The sequence below is a fragment of the Rhodnius prolixus genome, unplaced genomic scaffold, assembly GCF_049639745.1.
Source record: "Rhodnius prolixus isolate KJV_2025 unplaced genomic scaffold, Rpr scaffold_2, whole genome shotgun sequence".
NCBI lineage: Eukaryota > Metazoa > Arthropoda > Insecta > Hemiptera > Reduviidae > Rhodnius > Rhodnius prolixus.
This window is the reverse complement of record NW_027411592.1, coordinates 32,505,007-32,526,354: the sequence shown is the minus strand read 5'-3', so window position 1 is coordinate 32,526,354 and position 21,348 is coordinate 32,505,007. Positions and strand designations below refer to the sequence as shown.

The 21,348-nt window shown below is 32.7% G+C and overlaps 1 protein-coding gene and 1 long non-coding RNA gene across 14 annotated transcripts in view; one reads left to right on the top strand and one right to left on the bottom strand.

The window, feature by feature from the left end:
* The window catches only part of Sh (Potassium voltage-gated channel protein Shaker), an 820,486-nt gene that overhangs the window by 209,456 nt on the left and 589,682 nt on the right, over nt 1-21,348 (bottom strand). The window contains exon 1 of one of the 13 annotated variants that reach the window (XM_074118983.1): nt 15,516-15,804. The exons of the other annotated variants lie outside the window; for them this stretch is intronic. Coding sequence (XP_073975084.1) covers nt 15,516-15,517 — 2 coding nt within the window. The 5' untranslated portion in view covers nt 15,518-15,804. Of the gene's footprint in view, nt 1-15,515; nt 15,805-21,348 lie in introns of those variants that run through there. 13 annotated transcript variants of the gene reach the window in all.
* The window catches only part of LOC141449495 (uncharacterized), a 179,470-nt gene continuing 163,370 nt past the window's right edge, over nt 5,249-21,348 (top strand). The window contains exon 1 of the long non-coding RNA XR_012455555.1: nt 5,249-5,627. This is a non-coding gene — a long non-coding RNA (uncharacterized lncRNA). The remainder of the gene's footprint in view (nt 5,628-21,348) is intronic.

Here is a 21,348-nt window from a genome sequence, read left to right as displayed (position 1 = left end):
CAAAATTGAAAATTTAACACATCTTTTTATAAATTGTAAAAATGTTCTTTTCTTTGTATAAATAATTATAACTTGCCCCCCCAAAAAAAATCCATTTTCATAAAAAAAAAAATGTCCATTTTACTTAAATATTCCAGAAAATATTTTAAGAAAATCACATATTTTCCACATAATTGACGAAAATAAATGCATATTTTAATTAAATATTTGGCATTTTTAAATACATAAAAATCCGTTCCTTACTTATTACCATCATTCCGCGTTGTTCCCCCCTCTATATCTGAATATTTTGTGACGAAATGAAATTTTCGTCTTATTTAAAATTTTGTAAATATCATGCCAATGGTTCGTTAACATTCAGGGAATTGTAATATTTATATCTCAAACGAGTTGATTGTTTCAAACAATAAGAAACAAACATTACAATAGGCTAACTTTCTGGTCAACTATTGGTTCTGAATTAATGTATTAATTCATCATTACATACACAAATAGAAGTTTTGAAATTATCTCTTTTTCATTAGCCAAAGCAGAGGTAGTCGAAAATTTTAATTTTATAGGAAATGAGTGTGTTTTATAGGAAATTCCATTCTCAAATCCCAAATTTCCTTTCGGGGATTTATAAATTGAGAATATGGCGCTGTAACCAGTAATAAAAGATAAGTACACCCACCAAAACTCGTTCGTTTATTCGCTGTTTTCTCAGTAGCTCGTTTAAATCTACTTCAACAAGACAAGGGGGCTATTACGTTGGGTTATTGGCAATGGCGACAGTTCTAGTCCCCGATGGTGAAACCATAGGTTATACGAATAATGCGAGTATAGTCATTCAAAATAAAAGGAAGATTTGGCAGAATGTTGGACTAGTTGCTTTACTAAGTTTGCTTTCAAACTGTATGCAGGATGATGAGAAACTGAAGTACTATATGCAATCTTCAGACTGAGTTTACAGAAAATCCTAGGAGCCATTTTCAAAAGAATCTTAAATAAGTGAACGATCCATGGAATAAACTGCTACTTCAGACTCGAGAACTTTTCTTTGAACTCAGAATTTTAAAATCGATTCGCTCTTTAACCCTTCGTATCAGCACGCAAGTGATAGGACCATAAATTACACAAAAATGATACTTTTGAGGGAATCTACTCATCCCCCCCAAATGAAAATTGAATTTTCCGGAAAAATGTTTCACAGATTAAAACTATCCGATATGGCGGTTGTATATTGTTGCTCACACTCGGAAACACCAACACATTCTCATTCAGAGACCAAACTGAAAAATTCACTTTTTTTGGCAAGTACTAATATTTCCGGATATGAAGAATTCAACATCGTAAAATCAACAAGATGGCATTCTCTAATCAGGTAGGATTTATTATTGTTTTGTTAGGATTTTACCTATCTAGTCTTTAATGAATAAAATTCTAACTACAGCCGCGGTAGCTGCCATCTACAACAGATTGGAACTATCTTAATATAGATTCATTGTGAAGCAGACAGTCAAACTGTGAGGAGTTGAGAGAGATCACTGAAGCAGATTGTTCTATTACTGTAAATAGGTTGACTTGATATATAGGTTAGAGTAAAGATAACCTCACACGCTACCTCCACCCACTACTTTAGTAACCTACCACTATAGTTTACTATCAGAAGAATACCTTGTAAGCCTCTAATTCTAATTAGTGTTTTTAATGGAAGTCAAAGGTCAGAATAATGTGAGTGACAGGTCAGGCAAAGAAGCGACCGAACTATTTGCAGCTGCAATTGCTACTTGCTACACATGGCAGTGCTAGTCACGTATTAGTTCCTAACGATTTTAATATATTCAATATTCTAGCAATAAAATAACTACTATAACATATATTAATCTCCTTAACAAAAACTTACAGTTTAAAATGTTAAGTACTATAAGGGTTGATTAAACGCCAAAAACATATTTTCTTAAAATTTGTAATGACCAATACTTTCATTATAACCTGATATGGTGTTAAGTCAGACCCGTAACTATCACTGAAGAGATCTTTTAAAAGAATGCTTAGAGTTGCGGTTCCCAAAGAATCCACAAATAAAATTTTCTAGGAAAATGTCTCGAATAAAATCGGAAGGTATTTGTACGTAAATAACAAAATTAAACTGCGATTTCAGTACTTCCTATTAAGAGGATTAAGAAAAATTAAAATGCGTTTACAGTACTTCTTCCTAAAAAACGAAGAGAAATTAATCTTCAAAAACGCACGATTGCATTACTTCCCTTTAGTAGCAGTAAATGGTCATACTTAAGTCGGGCTAACTCCGTTTCTAATGATGATAACGTCGAGATCCACAAAAGCTTTATCCACACAAAATTTCGAATCGAATGACAATTCATTGTCGTAAATCGGTTCACGCGTCGATAATTTGCAAAACATCCTCTTTGAAGGAGTAAGAGCATAATAGCACATTAGAGTCACGTAGGGAAGGATTAACCACTTCTTCTTGCTAAATTTTATCAAATCGGACTAAGCGTTATAGAAATATTAGTAATAATCGTTTTAGGAAGTACTGTAAACGATGACGATCAACCCTTATAAAACTGTCCTACCTACCGGACAGTTTTAATGTACCAACAATGAGTAATTTCAAATTTTGGTAATTAAAAGTCACTTTACCAGATTATCAACTTTTTTTGGTAAAGACTCCTACACTTGATGTTACTCCGACCTATTTGGTCATACGGTATCGAAGTGTGCGGATCTATAGTGAAAAAGACTTCGGGAAATTCTTAATATTCCGTTTCATTTTTCTAATCTCACCATCCATAATGACCTCAAAATCTCTTTGATCTAGAGAAAACACTCAAATTTGAATCCTCTGCAGCAGCTCAACCTAATTCTTTAATCGAACACCTATATTTTTCTGCAATACCAGATAACCTCCATAGAGAGTGAATTGAAGAAGATCTACTCCACAATCAAGAGAGCAGCACAATAAATGTTTACTATAATGGACTGACACCACTGGGTGCATTCTCCACTCAAATAATCCTTACATTGCATAATCATGAACCACATTTACTTGTTGCAATTTCCTTTTGTGCAGTTGACTTTAAGACTTCTAAGAACAAGAATATGAGATCTTCTTATACTTAAAATATTCAGTTTCCTTCTTGGAAAGTTATTATTTTGAAAAATACGGGATGCGAGCAATTCCCTCACGAGCGCCATCATGTTATAGTTTTCCAACCCAAAGTTGGTTCTTTTTAGCAAGCGTTTGATTCCTTATATTTTGTTTTGTTTTATCTTTACAATAGTGTCGCTTTTGCTGTTCTCTTTTAACATATCGATGAAAATGAGTCGTAAAGCGAAAATTCTTGAATTCGACCAAAATCTATCTAAGTATTTAGTTTTTTAATTATTTGCGTAATATAACATACAATAATAATTTTATTAAACAACTAAATATATCTGTATGTCTATTTTACCATCATTGAATGATCAACTAAATACGCAAACTTTTTATTCAGAAATGAAAACATTTGAACAAATAAAAATGTCATAGAAAAAGACTTTTCCTTATTGTAAGTTTCCGATTGGTAGAACAAATTCATTGATATCTAGAGAGTACAAAAGGTATTCGCCATAAATACTATGTAGGATAGAAGAACCTAAATTGAAATAGCTTTTAATAATGGAAATTAAGAAAACAATAAAGCTTTGTGGCAATGTTTGAATAAATGTATTATTTGAAGGCTAAATGGTCAATATATGGGTTACCTTAATATAATCTATATTACACCATGGTTCTGCATAAACGCGACCATAACATATAGGTGAGACCGAGTATATGACAAATGGAGTAAAACGTCACCATCAATTAATCCGATTTGAAGATTTGTTTATTTGAAAATTTTGGCACTCTGGACAAAATTAGGCAGACTTACGTTCTTAATTTCATTAAATATTCAAATCAAACTATCCCTTTTACAAGAACTAAATTTCTGGGTAAGAGTCAAAAACATTTACAGTATTCAACGCCAATTCTTGCGAGCCTGTCTTAAGGAGCAATGAATCTATACTCTTCAATTTCTATTCAATGGAAAACCTAAACCTAATATAAAGATTTTAACCACTTACGACACAATGTCGCTAACAAAAGACTACAATACGGACATTAACAAAACCATTACCGACTTACAGACATGTTACCTTATAACAAAATAGGTTCAAAAATTAAAAAATAAATGGAAAATTGAATGTAAATCTACCGAAAACGTAAGCAACAATCTTCCCTCTAAGAAAGTTAGAAAATAAGATTCCAATAAAGAAACGAGAAATCTCTTGGAGTTAGAAACGATTGAAAATCACTTCCAAAAATCCAGATGGGAAAACAAGAATGCTAATTTTAAACTTATAGTCGATTAAAAAAAAAAAAATAAATAAATAAAGAATTCATCAAAAAAGCGTTGAAAACTTTTCCAAAAAACAATTGGGGAAAGCAAGGAATGAATCTATTAAAAAGAAATGATTATAGAATACAAGTAGGTTTAGATATCAATTCAATAAACTATTTGAAGAAACAATGAATGCCAATTTTGAGCTTACAATCGATAAAAAATAAATGGTTAAAACATCAAAAAGTTTAGATTAATTTTGAACCAATTAAATAGAATCGGATAAATAGATAGAAATGATTAAAGAATGCAAGCAAAAGGTTTAATAAACAAGGAAGGAAAATTTGGTAGTTATAGTCGATTAAAAAAAAGATTTAAGGATAACTCAAAATGATTGAAGCCAATTTAATAACTTTTTGTAGGGTTCCAAATCAAAAAATTAACCAACATTGAACGTAGTCAAGACGTGCACTAATAATCATTTGTAAAACATTGATAAAATGTTATTTGCATGCAAGAATAATAAAAATATAATTGAAATTCAAAATTAAATAATTGATTATAAAGTCTTACCTTGATTAAGGAATATCCATTAGCATCTCAGAAGATCATCAGTCCAATAGCACTTGTCACTTTTTAAAATAATTCACAACACAATTTGCACTAACACTATACATATATCACGCACTAAGTATTGCTTAAACATGATTTATAAAATAGAACTTCGCTTTAACAATCACTAATATTCACTTAAAAAATCATGTTAATGAATTCACATTAACCAGCTAAAGTTGGCCGCCATTAAGTGGCCAGGCAGATCAGCTGGTAAAGTAAGGTTATCTAAGCAGAGTGACCAACTCTGGCCAGAACACTCATACCATTTATTTTATCTTACAGCTAAAATTTTTGAAATAAAAATTCACTAATTAAATTTAATTTTTGTACATTTTGAATGAAGAAAAAAAGAAAAGTTGATCACTCTGCTTTGAGAACCCTAATTTATCATCTGATCAGTGAGGCCAGTTAACGGTGGCCGCCTTTAAATTGTAAATAATGTCTCTTTATTATCGGATTTTTTAAGTGAAAATTAGTGAGTGTTAAAGTGATGTTCTATTTTATAAAAGGTGTTTAAGTTATTCTTAGCGCAGGATTTACAGTTTTAGTGCAAATAGTGTTGTGAATTATTTTAACTAGTGTCAAGTGCTATTGGACTGGTAGATCTACTGTGATGCTGAAGGACTTTTATAATCCTTAAACAAGGTAAGACTGTATTATCAATTATTTAATTTCGAGTTTCAATATTTTTATTACTCTTGCATGCTAATAACATTTATTACTTACAAATTAATATTAGTGCTACGTCAAACATGTTCAATGTTGGTAAATTCTTTAATTTTTGAATTCTATATAAAGTTAATAAATTGATTTCAACCTTTACTACGTTTTCTTTAAACTTTTTCTTTTTCTTTAATCGACAATAGGTATAAAAATACCAATCCTTATTTTAAAATTTTTCCTTCCTTTCAAATTCTTACTTGCAATTGATTTCAAAATCTTTTCGTTGCATTCCTCTATTTGTTCTTTTTACTCGACTATAGGTTCAAAATTGTTATTCATCAATTCCCCGAATGGTCTAAACTATTTTTATGTTTACCTTAATTTTATCTTTTAAATCTACTAAAACTACAAAATTATCATTCTTGTTTTTTCCGAATTATTTTTTTTTTTGGAATGGATTTCTAACTCTTTTTAATAATGTATTCATTAATTTTACTTTTTAATTAATTCTAAGTATAATATAAACATTCTTGGTTTCCCCATATTGTTTTCTCCAGCATTCTTGATTTTTTGACCTTTTCTTGGTAATCGACTATAACTACAAATTAACCATTCCTTGTTTTCCCAAACTATTTCTTAAAACTGATTTCAAATCCTTTTTGTTATGTTCCTCAATCTTTTCTTTTTACTCGATTATAAGGTCAAAATTGGCATTCATTGTTTCCCTAAAATTGTTTTTTGAGCTGATATCTGGGCCCCAAAACTGTGTTTAGGAAACAGAATAAGAGAACAAACCGAAACTAACAAACCCTTAAACAGCGGACTTGAAAAACTAGGCTGTCCTACCAAATTAGGTCCGCCTAAAAAAATAGGCATTACTTTATTTATTTTAATTTAACATTTTGCTTACGTAAGTATTGTAGAGGCATAAATTTTCTATTCTTTATGCCTTTTAAAATTTATTATTATCATTTTTTTAAAGGATAATTTCTTGAGTAAATATTAGAAACGTATGTAAATAATAACGGATGGGGATAGTTTTCAGTCTGGTACGTACTGCACTCTAAAATATTGCTTGACCCCGTTTTCTGCTTCACCTGCGTCAACGCAGACTCATATTTTAAGTTGATGACCTTTGCTTGGTAAAGCAAGTTGACCGATCCATCTGTTCTCCTACTATTAGTACGTTTCATTGATGGAAATGGTGTTCTATCCGTTATATTATAATCATTATTTTTGAGAGTGAATAAGATTGTTCAAGGTAAAAGAACTTAGTCAGAAAAATGGAATATGTTGTACTCAAGTAGCCTGCCTGGATGCTGTTAATTCTGTAATTGGTAATTGTTGAAACGTAACTAAATTATTGGCAACTTAACTAGCTGCCTAGAATCAGAGAATTGCCCTCTTCTATTCATAGACCAAGTAAGATGCAAATCTTAATTTGAAATCTTAATCTTAATTAAGAATACAACCGAACTATATTAATTATAGGAAGAAATTAAATAAAAATTATTTTAATTTGGTGAAACAATTGCAAGTATTTACCGTATAGAGAGACAAACTGTTGGCTGATACTCCTTCCTATAGATATATAGAGTGGTGCGCAGTTGTGCTCGTTTTACTTGCCAAGAAATTTGAATGTTAAACCATTTGAAAGTGTTAATATCTTGTTCAGTTAACGATCTTTATCAAAAAAAAATTTTTTTTTTTTAATATTTACCATGAAAATGAAAGAATCATTACTTAAGAATAAATTTATCAAGTGAAGGCGCCAATTTTTGTTGAGCAATTTCAGGCAGGACTCGGTTTGATTCCGGCCTTCGGCATTGAAAAATTATTTTGATGTTATTAAGAAAATTTTTAGTAGTTTAACTTTACCGGCCGCCTCAGAAGAAATACGGAAAGAGATTTGAAGTAAAAAGTTTCCCAAAATAGGTTTCATTTTAAATTCAACCGATTGTAATAAATGCAATTTGAAGTTAACCAGTATATTTATAATATTTGACTTTAGTGCGGTTAGCAGGTAATTGACGTCAAAAGAACAGATATAATATTTGACTTTAGTGCGGTTAGCAGGTAATTGACGTCAAAAGAACAGATATAATATTTGACTTTAGTGCGGTTAGCAGGTAATTGACGTCAAAAGAACAGAAAAGTATTTACTCAACAACTTTAGATTATTTTTTTTCTGGTGGTTATGAAGACAATGGCGAAGCCGCTTCTATAAACATGAGATCTTTGCTAGTAATAAAAAGGGTCTAACTTTAACCCGTTAAGCTGTCAGCCTGTTTAGAGCTTATAATTGCCTATATTTTTAAATTTGTAAATTACTGTATTTTTTTTTTTTAATTTGTTTATTTATTTTGCAACCGTATCCAGTACAATAAGCAAAAGATATGAGAGATAAGGATAGCGCAAATACACATGCATGTATCAAGTGTGTAATACATACACGCGCACATGCATGTGCGCCAAGAGACGAGAGTGGAATGAACAACGACCATCCAGTGATGGAAGCCGTTAGCTCGCCAGATTGGCAAGCTTACGCAGCAACCATCCTAGGAGGTAGGCATTATATGTTGAGATGATCGCGTGGCCACCGCCGCTTTAGTCCGCGTTGTGGATTTGAAGTAAGTGTTGTAGTGGACATGTTATGGATCACAGGGATATAATGACTGTGTAGATTTGAGTGGAGTTTTGTGTATCGAGATTGGGCTATTTCAGAGACGAGAGGAATATTTAGATCAGAGTGTATTGTGTGATTGGGGACGTAGAAGGGAGCGTTAACTATTGTTCTTATAATTTTAGATTAAGGTTTGAAGTCGGTTGATGTTCGATTTTTTGGCACTTCCGTAGAGCTGTATTCCGTATGTCCATATTGAGGCAAGTAGGGCGGTGTATAGTTTTCTTTTGTCCGTCTGGGTCAGTCTTCAGAACGTTTGTCGAGTAGTCTTTTCAACATTTTATACCTCAGATTGAGGTCAATTCGCCTGATACTGTATTTAAATCATTAAATGACTTATTTCAAATTCTTAAATCCGGTCCTCTATTACATTTCTATTTCTTAAGATTCGTGCCCAAGAAAATGTGAAATAACACTGCCATTGTTGTGTCTGTTTCCAATGGATAAAAATAGATTCTTGTTTTTCTTTTTCTTTTTTTTATTTTATTGAATCTATCATTCATTATTATTGATACTTCTGATTGGTTTGTTGCATGACATTTAAACTAAACAAATGTTTTACTACTTCTTTCATTGAAATAACCTAGAAAGATATTGGAGAAGTGCGATTCATTCCAGATAGAATTGCTTGTATCAATTATATGTAAGAAATTGTGAACTTCTAATAGTTTCAAAAGACTGAGTCTTCTCAGGTCCGTATGAAAAGATAAGTAATAAATATAATGCAATGAACTTATGAAAGCAGAGAAGATTAAGTCAATGCTTTAGTTTAGCTCCACCTCCAGGAGTTTTATCGGGCATAACTTTTATAAAATATTTTGCCATTAAACATTTCAAACCTAAACACAAATTTAGGGGTACCCTGTGGCTTTGCTGTGAAGTGCCGCTTCATTCTTTGTGTACTTGATCAAACAAAACTCAATGTCTGCTAAAATCCGTTTTTAAGACATTTTCCAGTTTATTACTTTTGTTAAACTTATTATTTTGAAAGGGTTTCACGGGATGCGAACTTCTTTCGGACATCCTTCTCAGGTCTTGGGTGTTTTTACCATTTATACCATTTTATAGAGTTACTTACTATTACTTTCTCATTTTATCGAGTTACTCTTTCCGCTATCTGTCGTTTAGCGTGTTTCAAAAAATGTTGACTTTTAAATTTTAAAGAGCGCCGGGTGGAAAATCAAAGTTCATTTAAAAACAAAAAGTTTCGTCCGTAGTAGAGCGAAATCGATTAATATTTAGAGGTCGCTACCATCGATCAAAAGATTTTTGTTTTGCTTTTTTTTTTTTTTTTTATAAAAAATCCTTATTAAATGTTTTGTATCTTTTCAAATTATTAGCAAAACATGTAATTGTACAAAGTTTATTTAAATATAATCTGCTATAAAGACAATGCAGTTGGAATCATTTTGATGGCCTTTTTATTTTCAAAGTTATGAATAATTAAAGAATTTACTATCAATCAATTAATTTCAAATAATAACAATAAATGCAAAATATTCCCTAATTTAGACGTTTCAGTAAACAAAATTATTGGTTTTTTAAATTCTGTACGAAACACATAAAAAATAAAGTGATTTTAACGTTAATTAATCGAAATTTTTCAAAAATGTACATTTTTCTTAATATTTTTTTTAAAAACAGCTTCTTTAATTATTCATAACTTTGAAAATAAAAAGGCCATCAAAATGATTCCAACTGCATTGTCTTTATTGCAAATTATATTTAAATAAACTTTGTACAATTACATGTTTAGCTAATAATGTGAAAAGATACAAAACATTTAAGATTTTTTTATTAAAAAAAGCAAAATAAAATTTTTTTGATCAATGTTAGCGACCTCTATATATTAATCGATTTTGCTCTAATATGGACGAAACATTTTGTTTTAAAATGAACTTTGATTTTCCGCCCGGCGCTCTTTAAAATTTAAATGTTTTCAACATTTATAGAAACACCCTAGTGTCGAAGAGATCTGCCACATGTGTAATTAATTAATTTTGGACTTAATTTTGATCGTTTCAATAGGTTGAACTTAATAAGATGATAACGTGGAAATTGTGTGGGAGAACGTCTTTTGTAAACACACTATGTTTATTTTTAATTATTTTCTTTAATTATACAATAAAATTTATAAAAACTAATTCTAAATGAGAACAAACAAATATTTTTTCAAACTTATTTTGGCACATTCTATAATGGAGCGCGTTATTCATTTACATGGTTCAAATATTTACATCTTGAGCAAAGTATTGACCATAAACACTGAACATAAGCTATTTTTAAGCATTGAACAGCAGTATTTTTTTTTTTTACTTATTTAACAAAAACAGGAAACAGTGAAAATGTAAACGTTTTTTCAAAACAAAAAATTAGTGGTTTATGTAAATATGATGTTGAGACTGACTACGCCGGCGAGAAGTAAATCTACGTTCCTCTCTCCAGTTATCCACTTGTTAGGCAAAAAAAAAACCCTTCATGATGAATTTCCTAATTTGAAAACTTCCATTATTTATTTCAGAATAGAATAGAAAATAAATTTATTATTCTGGGACAATTGTCCCCTAAGAATAAAAACAGGTACAGTTAGAGGCCATAATAGTTTGGCCTGTGATTAAACAGAAAATATACTTAAGTATTTACAAAAAGTGAAAATAAAAATAACAATAGAAATTAAGGAAATAAATTAAAACAATTAAAATTCCGGAGGAAGCTGGATAGAAAGGAGATAACTGAATAGACGGGATTTAAAGGTATAAAGGGTAGGAGCATGGCGGACAGATGATGGCAAGGAGTTCCAGAGAGAGGTAGCACGTATAAGGAAGAATTTGTCAAAGGATGTGAGGGAATATAGAGATCAGATGAGCGAGATCTAGTATTAAGGGAATGGATCGAGGATTTAAACTTGAAGAGTTGTAAAATATAGGATGGCCTTTGAGATTGGATGACTTGAAAAAGGAAAGAAGCCAAAAAATACTGGCGGCGATAGACAGGAAAAAGCCACTTCAACTCATCGCAGTAGTGCGAAATGCGAGAGTCTCTGGAAATGCTGAAAATAAATCTTATAAAGCAGTTCATGAGGCGCTTGAGCTTAGCTTCAATATCACCAGAAAGACCGCCATACACTAAGCAACCATAGTCGAAATGGGGGAAAATAAGAGAGGAAACTAGAAGTGGTCGGGTCTTAATAGGAAAAAGGTGACGGGAACTATTAAACTGCTTTAGGATGTGGATGGAACGACGAGAGATTTGGGAAACATGGTTTTTCCAGGATAGGTTTTGGTCAAAAGTGATAACAATTTTGTGAGTTATACTGCACGCAAATCTCGCCCATAAAGCTACAGTTTTTCTAATTGGCTTATTTGACTCAATAATCTCTGAACGAAAACTCTAGTATCAAAATATGGTTTACAGCGCAACCAGCGTCCAAGATCGCTCTGGGCGATTCATTGCCCTATTGGGAACCTCGTTCTTGTTAGTAGACGTCACGGAGAAATGATTTAGATGTGAACCTAAGGATTGCAATCTATTACTAACTGCTAGACGTGTATGACTTTTAAGGATGGCTAAAGAAATAATGTACTATTAAAATCTACAACAACACACTCTAGGCAAAGTATAAGCAGTTTCAGTGCGCTAATTCGAGTACACAAATATAATTTCAATTATCTGCTACTTGAACGCTGGGTTCTGAATAATTAATGCAACTAGTAACCTTCTAATTAAGATGCAAACTTTCTAAACTAATTGTTCAGATTGATCTAATTAGCTATGCACGTTTTAACATGGAAAGAAAGTTAGGGCAATTTTATTTGCATTGTAAATCCATAGTGAGAATGGTAATTGCATTAAATACTTACGTATACTTCAGATTATTTTTAATATTTATAATGATTTTCCGTCAAGCAAGGCATTATATCTCTCGAGCGGTATTGCGCTAAGGGATTGGAACTGGAATAGAATTGGGTATTTATCCTAGTTGGACTACTGCTTGGAGATTCTTTTTCTATCAGCTCCTAGTAATACTGTTTGGTGATGCACCACGAGAGAAACTATTCGAGAGTTTGGCAGCGGTATCGCTCTATGCGACCAGAGGGGTGTTCTTAGCATCCGGTGTGGATTGCTTTCATGTCTAACGCTAACAGAACACTTATCTTCGTACTTGGAACTTTAAAGAAATATAAAAATGTATACTTCACAAAAAAATACAATGACTTGCATTTTAGGCTCATTATATTTAGGTACTAAAGTATGTGGAGGAGCCGCGAGAAATGTGTTCAAAGAGAGTATAAATGCGGTCGGAGAATGTGAATTGTTTGACCCAGACTTTTCTGGACTCCAAAGAAAGGGAAATTTACTTAAATGAGATCTCTGGAAACTGGGAACTGGTGACATCTGATAAATGAAATCAACAAAAGGAGTTAAATCATCTAACGCATACTAAATTGAATAATTACACACTATATGATTGGTAGCGCAACTAAATAATGATAATTCAGAACCTAACTCGCCAATCTTAGTGTATGCCTCATGAGCCTGAGACCATAATAAAGTTGCTGTTTATATTTGGTTTCGAAAGAGTAAATTTACTCAGGCTGTGAAGTGAGAATGCTACTACACCACATTTAACCAACAAAGTCCTTGTCATGAAGCGTAAAGCTGCATGTTGATGCAGAAATGCTGCCTGGGGAAGCCGAGACCCGAACCTCTAGGTTGTAGCGTAAGCAGGGAAGATTTTTGAAGTAACATATAATTACATCACTATGTATAACGCATACATCTATGCCACTTGATGATAGTTGTATATAATCATGTTATAATTTTTTAAATTTTACTGTTTAATTCTGAGGTTTCTTTAAACGGTTCTTAGTCAAACTCTTAATTTTATAGTAAAAGTAATGCATTTAGGGAATTACCTGTATGCATGAGTAAATAGACAAGCAAACAGCGTGATTATGCGTCAAGAAAGAGAAGGGATCATCCTGAAGTGTCTCTTCAAAATTAGTTTTACGTTACTGATTTCCTTCGCTAAGGAAATCGTTGGCCGTCGCGGTCTCAATAGTAATGTCTAAGATAAACTAACAACAGTTCCTGTATGTTGTCAATGTGACGCTTGAAGTATTTTAGAATGCCTCTTAGTTTGGCTCAGCGGGCAATTTGTTCAAACAATTAGAAGCTACAGATTTGAGAATTTAAAACTTAAATGCACTATGAAAGAACTAATTTAATTATCGAAATATAACGATTTATTCATATAAAATACAGACCAAGCAAGATAACCGTCACAGTTTGTCAAACAAACAGACAACTTAACAGCGTGGTTGTTCGGTGAAATTCTATATATCTTTGAAGGTTCTTATTCAACTTTTGTCCATTGCTCTGTAGCTTTTGAGCCACTATAAGGTTCTTGGGTAAATCTCTTCCTGTGACCTCGATTTCCTGCTAGCTGCAGAAAAAAAAAAAATCTGTCTAATTTGTGTTTTTATAATTGTTCAAATCATTTCTAATTTCTGATTCCCTATTTCAAATTTCCAACTCTTCCACAAGAATTTCTTTTATCTTTTTTTTTTCATTTTCTCTGCCATTTACAATAAAAAAAAAAATATTCAGTGATTCTGTCGTTAAGTACTTTTCTTGGATTAACTGGAGAAGACAAGCTGGCCGCTCTTGCTGGAATTGATCACTTTACCTGTTGTAGGTGGTCACAAGGCCATCGGCGTTTTAATTGACGTTTTGGACGATCTGGAAGCGAGGTGTGGGTAAAAGTTTTATCAGAGGATTTTTGCAGAGAAGAAGAGAGTTGAAGAATCTCCGATATTTGGTTTTTGATGCTTCAGTTGAAAGAAAATAATAAATTAGTTTTGAAAATTTTAATTAAGATCGTGATGCCTCTAGCAGGTGAAAATTAAAAGTGAAATAATTTTTGAGAATTGAGACATTTACAATAAATGTTTTAATACAGTTTTAAATAACATTCCATCTTATAGAACTAAAATTGACTTTTGAACATTTAAAACGACGACTAAAAAGCCTTTTAAATATTCTAATTCGAACACAATTTAATTTCTGTTAGCAAGAACTTAAAAGCTGGGTTCTGAATAATTAATGCAACCAGTAACCTTCTAATTAAGATGCAAACTTTCTAAACACATTGTTCAGATTTATCTAATTAGCTATATTCGTTTAAATTTAGAAAAATCTTAGTAAAATAGTCATGGCATTTTATTACTTACGTACATTGGGTTGGTAATTTTTAGATGATACACGGATGGCTCCATGTCGGAGGAGAGTGTGGGAGTGGTAGTGTACAGGGCGAAGTCGAAATGTAGCTTTTCGGTTAGCCTAGGAAAACTAGCTACGGTTTTTCAGGCTGAGCTAGCTGCAATAAGGTTCTGTGCTGCCGAGATTGTCGGTCGAGGAATAATTAATTCCAAGGTCGTAACTTTCTCGGATAGACAGGCTGTTCTACTAGCTATTAGTTCTTACCAGGTTAATTCAAGGTTGGTTTGGGACTGTCTGGGTGCCCTGAAGGAAACTAGTGACCACAATAAGGTCTTTCTGATTTGGGTACCTGGTCATTCAGGACATAAGGGAAACGAAGCGGCAGATTTATTGGCCTGGGAAGGCTCTGCGGGACACTTCGTTGACCCGGAGCCCTGTTTTGGGGTTTCGAAGTGTGTTAAATCTGTGGCCATTAACTTATGGGTGCAGAGTAGGTTTCAGGAGTGGTGGCTCGCCACCACTGGGCAGAGACAGGCGAAGGAGTTCATTCTGACAGCAGAATTAATCCGTCAAGGCCGTGGAGCTATAAGGATAATTGTAGGCCTATTAACCGGCCACTGCCGGCTCAGAAAACACATGCATCGCATGGGCCTCTGCAGGTTCTGTCAGGAAGAGGAGAAAACGGCACTGCACATGTTGTGTCAGCGTGAGGGGATCGTGTGGCTAAGGATGTTACTTCTCGGGGAGGAAAAGCCAAGGCCTGTGAGCTTTACCCAAGAGTCGCTCTCCAGAATTAAGAGTCAGATCATAAGGACAGGTCTGGAGGGCGAGCTCTAGAGTGGGGTAGCCACAATAGATCCAAAGGGGTCGCAGTGGCGTAAGCCTTGAGGCTAGTTGAATCTACACTCATTTAAATTTAGAAAAAAACTTAGTAAAATTGTCATAGCATTTTATTACTTACGTACATTGGGTTGGAAATTTTAGAGATTTATAACTTATTTCGTCGTTGAGCACATGTTTATCGTATCCTTAACCGGTTTCGAACTTTCATCTACTTTCAGAGGTAGATTGGTCTAGAGATTCCAACTTATGTTTCCATCTTGCACTACACTTACTGACTGCAGAGTAGCTGATTTTATTCAGCACTGCGGATCTAACCACATTTATAATTTTATCAGTTTTTTATTTTTTTTCTAAAAGTCACAAAACAGGAAAGCAGTATTGATAAACATGAGCGTTTATATCGTAAAAGTGATTGTTCGCCTTCCATTCGTTTCTTTCACATCCCAACAACATTGGCAGCAAAATCTATTTGGACTGTTTGGTTGCCCCATAATGTACTATATATACGTATATATATAGAACCACGGAATCTCCGCGTTGAAATCCTGTACACGATAACCCTTATCATTATTATTATTAGTTTATAATTGTTCTATTCTCCCTTTCGAATAATTAATTAAATACTTAACAGAAGGTTTTACTTTAAATATTATAAACTCAATGAAATATTATAGTTTGATCTAATTAGCTACGTATGCACGTTTAAACATGGAAAGAAACTAAGGGCACTTAACTAAAGAACTTATGTTCTTTTTACAATACTTTAATATCACCTTACGATTGTAAATGATCATTGTTAATTAATGGTTGTAAACTCCATGCGAATAATTGACGTATTGCTCATGCAAAGTGCACGAGATGTGTGTAAATATTCGTCTTCTCGTCCGAGAAAAATAAAAAAATAAAAAACCCACATACTCATCATTTGTTCGAGTTTTGGACTCGGAAATCAGGATATTTTCATTGAAAATTCGAAAATCTGCCCAAGTTATAACAATACCTTCTCACTTGTAGAGTAACAGTAATATATAGAATGTATTCTCAACGCTAAAATACTGGAAATTAGTGATTTCTAGTTGCTTTTCCAATCTTTAGAAGGTATTCTCTCGTTACAGACATCAGTGAGCTGTAAGAAGCTCCTTGGAAGTGAAAATCCAAGAGTAGCGTGCCTGTATTTTTTTTAAACCGGCAACTTCGGCTTTTTAGTCTACCGAACAATCAACTGGCCATTTTCTACTCAGCATACTTACATTTCTTTACTATTATCTAAAATTATATATATTTATATATTTATTTGCATTAACATGGAGAGAGAAAGCGCATCAACTTATTCAACGGAGATGGCGAAAGAAATCGTGCTTTATTTACAGCAACTAGACAAGCTAGCAGGAGATTAAAACTAAAATTTGAAAATTACTGTTTAAATCCAAGAATGGTTCATGAAAAACAAAATTCATTTGATTGTATTGGTTTGGATGAGTTGAGGCTGTAACCTTTCAAATTTTCTTGGTACGTATAAACCAACTTTGGCGGGTATTCTGCGGTCTTATTGCAACTAATGTTCATAAATATTCTAAAAACTAAGTTTGGGTCTGCTCCATTATTGAGTTAATGTAAATGACATTCCAATATTTACTTTGTCTTTTACGAGGAATCCAATATATCGCTCAAGGTAGGTTATACTCGTATAGTAATAAGGTTATATCATTTATTAAATGTTTATATTTTTTCTTTCCAAGTACAATATTACGAATAAAAAGATGGCAGATTAACGACTTCAGTTTTTCCCCATAAATCTCGAATTCAGTGTTTTGTTAGCAAACCTCAAAAATCTGCTATACAATTATAATACTTTTCTTCACGAACGGTTAGTGATAGTAAAATACGGAAGTAGCGGCTAGTTCAAAATTAAAACAGAAGCTGTGGACGGACAATAAGAGGCTTTAATAAAACACAGCCACCGGAATTGTAAATTTATTCACAATAGAAAGCCTCCTAGAATCTTTTAACTTCTACCAAATGAAGTCATCCTAGTTCCCCTTCAAGACGCCAAGCTTCCTTCTGTTCTGAGATTAGGTCAATTATATTAATGAATATGGTGAATAATAATGTGGCAGATTTCAGAAAAGATATACATTAAAGTGGAGAATCATAGAGGTGAGTTGTGGTACGTTCTCTCCAAATTTTGTATTTTCTCAAACTCCATTAAGGGAAATTATTGTTATCAAGCAGATTTTTAAGATTTTATCTATTTTAAAGACCCAATTTCTGAAAAAAGTACTTTTTTCTGCAACCATGTAGGAATGTTCTCATTACTCAATTAAAATCAGCTGTGTAATGCCCAACTTTACCTCACTAGTGGGGAAAAATTCCCATTAGTGTCACTTTCCTCACTATTGAGTGAAAAAACTTTATTGTGCTTCCTTGATATAAGAAGTTTTGTTATTAAATATTTTCTGTAAAACTTTATTAAGCTTATTTAAATTTATTTTATCCAAATAATCAAAAAACGAATATTAAAAAAATAAAATAAAAATTGAAAGGAATATAGAAATAAAAATAATACTTTAATAAATAATTAGATATTTTTAATTATAACAGTTAAAAAGGTTATAGTGTTACCTTATAGAAATTTAAAATGGATTCTAGCTAATCAGTCACTCCCTAGTACTTCCACCAGTTCAAATTCAAATTCAAATCTTACATTAAATACCTCTTCAAACCAACCTTTTGTTACTAATGCCAATAATTGTAATATAACAATAAATGTTTATAATAAATAAATTACTTTTTGTAGACTGTAAAAATGAAATTTTTAAATCTTTTTAGTTAATAACCCTAATGGTTGCAGAAAAAATATAATATTTTACTCGAGTATAAAGTATTTTCCTCACACTCGGCAATTTGTACTTGCAATCGCCTCGCTTCGCCTGCCTCGTGTGAGGAAAAATAATACTTTCCACACTTGTTAAATAAATAACTGTTTAAAAAATTGGCCTCTTTCTCTTCTCATCAGCGAGTTTTACTCTATCTGAATCCCCGCAACTCAAAAATTAAGTACCACTAACAATTCAAATTTGATATTTAACTTAGATGCGAACAGAGGATGCAGAAGTAAGTTTTGGCCAAATTAATTTTGGAAAAGTATCACTTTTTACTGAATAGATTTTCCTGTTCATTTGTGGGGATTTTTCTCAAAAACACCTTCGATTCTCATTAAACACGTTGGGCTAATTAATCGGACATAACGCTTTCCCAGGAAGAGCAAATCTGGAAGTTAATGGTAGTGAATAGCAGAAATAGCGGGTTAGTTAGTTAAATTTAGAACAGAAACTATGGACAATAAGGCTTAGACAACAAGGCTAAGGTAGTTAGGGTTTCTTCTAAAGTGTCATTACTGCTTATTGTACAGGCTTACCATCTGTATAATATTAATAAGAATAAACTTATAGACTGAATTTTCAAAATCGGTGGGCCGGAAGTACGCAAAAAAGCTTCTACCTTTTTATTTAAATTTAGTGATTACGATACAAATCTACAAATTTTGGAAATATTTTTTATAAAATTTGGAAATTGGATTAAGAATACTTTTGTGCGAGGGAGAGATTGATTGCTTCTATGACTCAAACGTTCAAAGTTAAAAAAAAAAGATTATGGGTTAAAACGTTAAGAATAGTAACAAGAAAAAGTCATCTAGATGTTCAAATCGTTTTATTTTTGCAGATTGTAAACGATTCTAACACTTCTTCTTTTACTGAATTAAGGATTGCTCTATATTGTACGTTGTTATGGTAGTTTGTGGTTCGATGTATTCATGGAGATGAGATTGTTTTTTTTTAAAAAAAATGATTTTACACCTTATTTAAAATATAGTCTTATCAAAGCAACAAATAGTATTAAAAAAAAGTAATAATGACATAATAATTGCACATTAGTTTGGCTACCTTGAAAAGGCGAAGTTTTTGACTATATTGCTTTTATATGATTCATTAAAGTGTATGAGATAAATATAGAATAGAATGGAAACAAATTTAAGATCGCTATTTTACTCGATTTTACTTGGTATAAATGACTTTAGATTGGTACTACTGAAGGAAGTTGATTTGTGGCGAACACCAGTTTGTGTTACAGACAGGGAGACAATTACATGAAGAAAGAAGTATAACAGTGAACGTTAGAGAAGTTGACGGGGACCCCCTCCGATATGTGGTAGTGTTTGGGAGTGGCAGCACTCGAGACCCGTCTATAGACCCCGAGGAAAGCAATATTGATCCAACAGCAATTTTTGCGCATCTTCGATCTTTTCCCGTAATTTCGTTGTTGTTTAATAATATTATTTTTTATTCGCTACTTTTCTATTTCACTGAAATATTAATTAAAAGTTTAAAAATTAATTATGAATCCATTAGATAGACTGAGAGTAACCTGCTACATGGAAGGTTATAAAGTTCATTGTTAGATTAAACTAAAACTGATCAGATTTGCACACCGAGTTCAAGCTAATTTTTTTTAGCATCTTTTTTTGGATTTTTAGACGAATTTCTAATTCTACATCACTAGAACGTATTGTGCATTAATCTATTTTGGGTTTATTATGTCTATTTTATTGGTACCAGAAAATTAGGTTGCATTTTATTATCTGGAATAATTTATTTATTCATTAAGATTAGACAAATTATTTACGATTTATAACCAAAATAAGGCTAATTTTTATCAATTTATTATATAGAGCAGATTATAATGTGAGATTACTGTTGGCAGCATTGTTGTACAAACAGTAAGAAAATGAAGTGAAGTAAAAAAAGGAGTAGAGCAGTTGGGGTGGAGGCGATTTGTCTAATCTTAAGGAAATAGTGTGTAGTCACGGAACAGGGATGGTTTTGGCAGTTTGTCCTCCATGAAGGGTTTTGTGAGGCCAAAAGGGGAGAAGCTGTTCGGCCAAAGTAGGCTCCCATTTCCGCCTCTCGGCACTAAAAAGAGCCCAAACTGAAACCCTACACTATCTGCTCTCGAGTTTCACTCATTAAGAACTCCTTATCTAACTCATTAAATCTGACTTCCCTTCAAGGTTGGAAGAAGGTGGTATCTCGCCCTTTTTTTATCTGGGTAGATAGCCAGTACTTAAATCTAGAAAGGTAAGCCGTTACTTCGGAAAGTATCTTAGCACAATTTTTTGCCTTTTACAAAGCTAATAGATCTGCTAACAGAGGCTCGATTAAAGTTTGATTTCTTTATTTATTTTTTTTAAAATAATTTCTTTAAAATTTGTCATAATTATACTTTAATACCCTTAAATAGGGGATTTTTATTTATCTGGCCTGAACGCCAAGGGAGGAATATATTTGGAGGGCGCGGTTTCGGTCCAGCATTGCGGCAGTGTTCGTACGCTCCCCCACCAAGTCAATTTTACCTATCTTCTCATCGTGCCTTAGAAACCAAAGTTTTCTAAGACTCCCTTTAAAAGTATACTCGAGGAAGTTGGTTATGGCAAGAAGTAGAAGTGAAAAAGGCGAATGATAATCTAAGAAGTGCCCTTATAATTGATGGAATAAACAGTGAAAGTAAACTAAGGTTAGGTTCTGCCCAAATTGGTAGCCATACTACTCAGTCGTTGGAAGTTATCATCTCTTAGTTAATTTTGTTTTGGAATACTGTCATATTGTAACTCTTTCTTTTTTCTATTTCTAAGTTGGTGGTATAATGAAAATAAAGATTGAGGCAGGTTTTTTTCTAAAGGGTTAGACTGGTGCGCTGTGCTCGCCCAATCAGACGGTAAGTGGAGGTTCGTCAGGGTTATCGCTTTATCGACATTGTGTTGGCAGCAGTGCGCGTATGATACACAGGACGTGGGGCGAGCAAGTCATGGTATTCTGCCGCTCGGCGGAAGTGGTGCCCTCTAATCAACAATCTTCCCTTAAATTTTACCACTTATTTTTATGTAATTATTTATTGGTA